Consider the following 6,458-nt stretch of genomic DNA (forward strand, 5'->3'; position numbering starts at 1 on the left):
TGCCAGACCAAAAACACGAGTTTGTTATTGCAAATTTTGTAAAACTCATACATGGGCAATAAAATATTAACAATATTTTTAATAAGTTCTGGCTTAAGTAAATTTAGCAGAGATTTCAAATAGAAAAATTCTCAATTATTTTTTGGTGTTTTTAATGTTTGGTTTATTTTTTGTAGTTTTGCATTTGATATCATTTTTCTCATTGAGCCATTGATTTGATGTTTAATTTGAAAATGTCTCAGATTCGTAATGTGGGAATCGTGTGAGTGTGTGTGTGTGTTTTTGTGTATAAGTATGTGAGTCCCCCTAAATCGTAGTTAATCCGATGATCGATAATAAATATACATAGATTTGAACTAGTTTTGAGTTTCTGCAACTACTCGGTTAGGATACGTTTGTCCACTACTCGTGAAGTACACGGGGCCGCCTCAATGCTTCAAACTTCGCTGACGGTGCGTGAGCTGTTCTTGCGCGGGGGAGTCGGGCTGGGCGGCGGACTAAAGTCTGTTTCCGTCTCATTGTAATTGTAGCGACTGTCTGATGGCGACAGTGAGCGAAACGTGCGCGGCGAGTGCCTGTACGAGTCGCGGCGTGGGCGGCCCCAGCTGCCGCTGTGTCGCCTCTGGCGATCCGTGCCGTGCTCATCATCATCATCGTCGTAGTAGTCATCATCATCGCTGTAGTCGTCCCGGTCGTCGCGTTGCGGCGAATAGCGATCGCGCGACGATGAGGTCGGCGGCGGCGAGCGCATGCGGCCGAGCGGCGGTGGCCGTGCACCGCCAGCAACCACTGGTGGTGGCAAGAATGGCGGCAGCCCCATGAACGGCGAGAAGGGCGCCGGCAGGAATGGCAGTGGGTTGGGCATGTTGAGCAGCCCCGGCGAGCCCGGCAAGGGCAGCGGTAATGGCACTGGCGATGGAGCGTTTGCCTGCTCCGGCGCGCCCAGTCCGCCATTGGTGGCCAATACATCCGCCGACACATCGCCCACTCCGCTGGCCATGGCTGTCATCTGACGCCGATAGCCGGCGGCTTCAGCCTGCGCCTCCTCCCGTCGCCGATCGGCCTGACGCGCCGCCAGCCACGATTCGTGTGCACGATTCTCCAGCGTGCCCATCTGCGCCTTGTGGGAGGCAATCTGCGCCTCAATCTCGGCGCGCAGCTCATCGTTTTGAGATCTGTCAAATTGTTGTTCTTATAGATATGCATAAATGCTTATATATCAACTGACTTTCACTTACTTCAACAGCTGAATTTCGTTCTTCATCAGCGTTAGCGTCTCCACAGTGCTGGCATTTTCGCCCTGGTGCTGCAGCCACTTGGACTCCTGCAAGCTCAGCTCTCTGCAAAGGCAAAAGTGTAAAATTAGCAAATGTTGAGAAATAGCAAGCTAGACTGTTACGAGAATTTTGTAGTTAAATACAAAGATATAGATTAATGACTATCTCACAGACCTAAATTGGAAAGTTCTTGAAAAAGTTCTATGAAAGCATAGGCAAACATTTAAAGCCCTAGGATGGTGTGAATATTAGACCTCTAGTTGATCCACATGCCGTGGTCAGTTTTAAGAGTTCTAAGCACACAACCAAAACTAAACTTTTTCAAAGCAATAATTTTCCTAGCTTAAGCTCCACTAAGTGATCTTAAACGTCACCCACTTTTGCAGCTGTGTTTCCTTCTCACGGAAATAGCCGGAGAGCACTTCGAGGCGTGTTTGCGCCTCCAGCTTATCGCGTTCGGACTGATTGAAGTCCTGTTTGAGCTGCTCCACGTCTGCGCTGGATGCCTGCAGCTGGCTCTCGAGCCGCGCCTTGTTCTCCATCTCCTGCTCCAGTTTGGTTTGTAACGCTTTGAACTTTTGCTGCAACGCATTGAGTTCGCCACGCAATTTGGCCGTCGATATTAGTTCCTTGACATTGGCGTTGCCATCCTTCTTGATCGTCTTCAAGCACTCTTCCAGCGCCTCGATTTTGGCCAGGCTCGTCTGCAGTTCACTATGCTCCTTATCGTATTTGGCATTCAGTTCCATAATCTGTTTCTGCAGCCGTTGCATTTCAAAGTTACGCGCCTCCAAAGCCTTGGAGAGCTCCAGTTGGGATTCCACTTGGATTTCGTCAAGACGCGTCTGCAGCTTGGACTTCTCCATTTCCAGTTCGTAGTTATCCTGCTGCAGCGACTTCATTTCGCTGTTCAAGCGCGTCGTGGATTCCGTATACGAATATTGTAGTTCGCTATTCTCGCGACTCTTCTCCGCCAACCTGGCATTGATGTCAATGATGATCTCTGTGGGGAATAAATGTAGCAAATGGTTTAGTTTCATTTTATGTCAATTCGATTTTAAGTTAATGTTAAGCTACTCTTAACTTACTTTCTTGATCGTTAAGCTGTCGCTGCAGCTCGTCGACGGTGTTCATGAAAGCCTCGTCACCATTTTGGCTATTCAAAACTTCGGACAGCATTTTATTCAGCTCCAAGCCAGCTTCGGCTGCATTATCCAAATCCTGGTTAAGCATATTATATATTATTCATAGATATTTATATTTTGAGAAACTTACCTTCTCCAGGGAGCTAACCTGCTCCTGCAGCTGCGCCTTCTCATAGAGTTCCGCTTCGAGTTGTTTCTTCAAGGCGGCGACCATATCATTTGAGCCAAAGGAATTATCCTCAATGCTGGACAGTTTGGTGCGCGTTGTCATCAGATCGTGCTTTATGATGAGGTTCTCCTTGTGTGCCGCCAACAAACTGCGCTCCAGATGATTCAGCTTGGACAGCAGCGCACCCTCCTGGCTGCTGTTGCAGAAACAATAGTACGTGAACAGGAAGAACAGCGACGAGGCAGCCGCGATGACCACACAGAGCAGCAACAGGCTGTGGTCCAGCACTTTCGCGGCCAACACCTCCACAAAGTTGTCCAGGGTAATGGAGGCATGACAGTTGGAATCCGAGGGACGCGTGCAGTAGCCCTCAGAGAAGGAATCTTCTATAGGAATATATATAATATAGATATAATTACAATTAAATTATAAATTAATAGTAAATTTTAAAAAATATTTTCTGAAAGATTATGGATATATGCAAATGTAGAAACTTTATATAATTTAGGCTTTTTAATCTTGACTTTGGTACGAACCTTGGGTTATATTCAAATCTTGCATAGACAAGAACATGGTTAAACTGTATTTATTCTATCTATATTTATATTGAGCCAAAAATATGATATTTGAAATATTGAATAAAATTAATGCAAATTTTCTAGTTTCTTTAATTGTTGAGTTGATAACTGTTTTAAATGTCAATCCCGGAATGGTTCAGTGAAACTTGTAAAAAAAAAGCCTAAAATGTTATGACTTTTCCTTCAAAATTTTGTTATATTATATGTTATCTAAAATACTTATCAAATACATATGTTTAAAAATGTTATATGTATCGTTTAGTCTCCTCGCACTTACCCTTTGAATTTGGCGCATCTGGATAAAGCAAGCGATGCAGTTCATCGCTGCCCGTTAGCGGCTCTGTCTTGGGTTCCTTGTGATGTTCGTTGGATATAAATGAGTTGACAGTGTTCATAATGGTGCCAAATAATCCCAGGCCGGATGCAGCCTCTTCTTTGGGGGTCTCGGCGGGCACTGCCGGCAGGCCAATTGGCTCCACCGAACCAGTTGCAGCTGCCGGCGCTGCAGTTGGCTCCGCCTGGTACACTGCATCATAGGGATTATCGAATGCGCTTGCAGACGGCGTGGTGTGCTGTACGTGCTCCTCTTGCTGTTGCTTTTGCTTCTCGCGCTGACGTTTCAGCTCCTCCTGCAGTTCTCGCTGTTGCTGTTCTCGCTCCTGCTGCAACTGTTGTCGCCTTTGCTCTTGCTCTCGCAACTGTTCTTTTCGCTGTTCCTCTACCTGCAGTCGCAGCTTCTCTTCCTCCTCCTGCTGCTCTTTTAACTTCTGTTGGCGCTGTGCTTCCTCCCTTTGTCGTTCTTCTTCCTCCTTTTGTTTCAATTTCTCATACTCCTCTTCCTCCTGTTTCTGCTGCCGCAGTTGCTCTTCGTTCTGCAGTTGTTGCTGTAGCTTTTCCTGTTCCTTTTGTTTGTTGTCCTGCTGATCTTCTACCTCCTTCTGCTGTGGTTGTTGTTGTTGCTGTCCCTGTGGTTGCTGCTGTTGCTGCTGTTGCTGTTCCTGTGGTTGTTGCTGTTGCTGTCCCTGTGGTTGCAGCTGTTGCTGTTCCTGTGGTTGTTGCTGTTGCTGTCCCTGTGGTAGCTGCTGTTGCTGTTCCTGTGGCTGTTGCTTTTGCTGTTCTAGCAGCTGTTTGTAGTATTCGTTTGGGTTATTGAAATGCTGCTGGTTGAATAATGATGGCAAAATGGGCGCCACCGTTGGCTCCACAGTGGAGCCGGCCGTTGAGCTGCCCACCAATTCGGCTGCTTGTGGCACTGCAGGAGTCACAATCTCTTCTGTCTTTGGCTGTGCTGCTTCTGCATCGATTTTCCCTTGCTGCTGAGGTGCTTCATTGGGCGCAATGGCATCTTCAACTTTTGGTGCAGTGGCTACTTCGACATCCACCTTAACGTCTTCTTTCCCACTTGTTTGAGCTGGTTTGGCCTCTGGTTGTGGCTCTCGCAGCTGTTCCGCATTGATTTCTCCTTCCACCAATATGTTGCTGCTATTTACTTTTGCTGCATCTTCCAATTGCTCGGCTATTTCAATCTTCTGCTCAATTGTTGCTTCAGTTACAGGTTCTGTTTGGCTAGGTAAGGCAGCAGCGGCGACTTTTTCCTGAGTGTTTGGTTCAGTGATTTGCCGGGACATCGTCTGAAGTTTCGGCTCAATGTTAAATAAATTAATATTATTATCAATTTTATTGGCTTCTGATGCAGATTGTATTTCCATTATTTTTTCTTTCTGTCTCAACTCTTCGGCTGCTTTAGCTTGTGACTCTGTCTGCAGCGGCTCATCTTCGAGAACTGCGTTCACGTTGCGCGTTTCTACAAGCAACGGAGCGTCGATTGGCTTGGCAGATATTTCTGGCTGCGCTTGGTTACCTTGCGGCTGCGAATCAGCTTCATTTACTCCCTTTGGTAGGTCAGCTCTCGCTGTAATTGCAGCTGGAGTTGTTGCCGTTGCAGTTGCCTCATCAGTTGCTTTGCTCTGTGCATTCGAGTCGTATTGCTTGTCGTTGAATTTGCTGTCCAGCGTCGCCTCGTTGTCGTTGTCTTCGTCGTCGTTCAAACTCTCTTCGTCGTCCTCGTAATCGAATTCGTCGTCGCTTGTCGTGAGGTCCTCTGCCAACTCAGCATTGTTGCTCTTGGTTGCCGTTTTGATTTCGTCCGCATGCGAAGCATTCTGACTTCGTTCCGTTAGAGCGGGCACAGCCTCCAGCGGTAGTTCCGTGCCATCAACCAGTAGTAAGTTGGGCTGCACAGGGGTTATGGGTGAAGGCACTTCATTGCTGCCGCTGGTGCTCTGCTCCTGCTCCGTCAGAATGGCCAGCTTAAGCGTGTCCAGCGGTGAAGTGGTTGTTGTTGCTATATCTTCACTTGTTTCGGAAGCATTGAGCACTGGCTGCACCGGATGCACTTGTTCCAACGACTGCTGTGGCTTCTGTTCTGCCTGTGCCTTACTGGCAATGGGAACTGCTTCTGGAGCGACGGCTGCTGCTGCTGGAGCGGCGGGTGTATCTGCTGGAGCGACGGACGTTGCTGCTGCTGCTGGTGGTTTGGGTGGCCAAACCACAGGCACTTCATATTTAAGGTCGCCATCTTTAATCAGAATTTTCTTCTCCATGATGTAGTCCTTGTTGGCATAACCGCGACGTCCATTAATCTCGACGCCCCACAGCTTGGGCTCGCTGCCGGCGCTTTTGGACATGATGCGAACCGGCGCATGTGTCTTGAACGACAGCATTCCATTCTCACCAGATGCATAATTGATCTTAGCACTACCTAATGAGATGATCTCTATTCGCGTTCGAAGAATATAAAAATACAATAATTGATGAGATATGAGATAGAAATTGGGTCAGGGTTCATTTAGTTACACTGCATTTAGCATTTATCAATTTTAGATAACGTTTTTCTCCCTGCGCATATCGCGCATTACTTACGTTCACATTTTTCGTCAGCGCACAGTCTTTTGTCGGACAAAGCCCACGTCGTTGGAAGACTTGAAAGGGAAAGTGTTAAGGCGATGGCCAAGTAGACGGGCAAGTCACTCCACAGCGTCTTGGTTGGGGCATTTGCGTTTGTTGGCCGCATTTTGCATTGTTTTTTATTTCTGCACTGCTTACAATTTAATTAGACTAATCCGCGGCCCTAATTGTAGTTTGGTTTGTGTGCAAAACTTTTTTGTGTATAAAAAATTTCTTCACATTAGCTGAGTTGGCTTTTCGTCATAACAGCTGCTTTTCGGTGCTGCCATATTGTTATAAATAAATCGATATCTCAATATAAATACTAAAGTGTTCTAGAATC

General features: G+C 46.8%; 1 protein-coding gene across 1 annotated transcript; it reads right to left on the reverse strand.

Annotated features, from left to right (window-relative positions):
* Positions 1-135: 135 nt before the first annotated feature.
* Positions 136-6,423, reverse strand: Tango1 (transport and golgi organization 1). The gene is made up of 7 exons (XM_018004508.2): positions 6,092-6,423; positions 3,447-5,945; positions 2,553-2,977; positions 2,366-2,498; positions 1,656-2,280; positions 1,239-1,340; positions 136-1,175 (listed from the first exon to the last, which is right to left on the reverse strand). Exons 1-7 carry the CDS (start codon positions 6,240-6,242, stop codon positions 437-439), a joined length of 4,674 nt encoding a protein of 1,557 aa, XP_017859997.1. The 5' UTR covers positions 6,243-6,423; the 3' UTR covers positions 136-436.
* Between the last annotated feature and the right edge of the window lie 35 nt (positions 6,424-6,458).

This window comes from Drosophila arizonae, chromosome 3 (assembly GCF_054131065.1).
Source record: "Drosophila arizonae isolate 15081-1271.41 chromosome 3, UAZ_ARI_1.0, whole genome shotgun sequence".
In the NCBI taxonomy this organism is placed as follows: domain Eukaryota; kingdom Metazoa; phylum Arthropoda; class Insecta; order Diptera; family Drosophilidae; genus Drosophila; species Drosophila arizonae.

Excerpts from the sequence above, each read along its gene's own strand:
- Tango1 (XM_018004508.2), bottom strand. The coding sequence starts at position 6,242 with ATGCGGCCAACAAACGCAAATGCCCCAACCAAGACGCTGTGGAGTGAC. Across the intron at positions 2,499-2,552 it reads AGGTTAGCTCCCTGGAGAAG|GATTTGGATAATGCAGCCGA; the intron begins GTAAGTTTCTCA and ends ATGCTTAACCAG. Across the intron at positions 1,341-1,655 it reads AAGGAAACACAGCTGCAAAA|AGAGCTGAGCTTGCAGGAGT; the intron begins GTGGGTGACGTT and ends TTGCCTTTGCAG.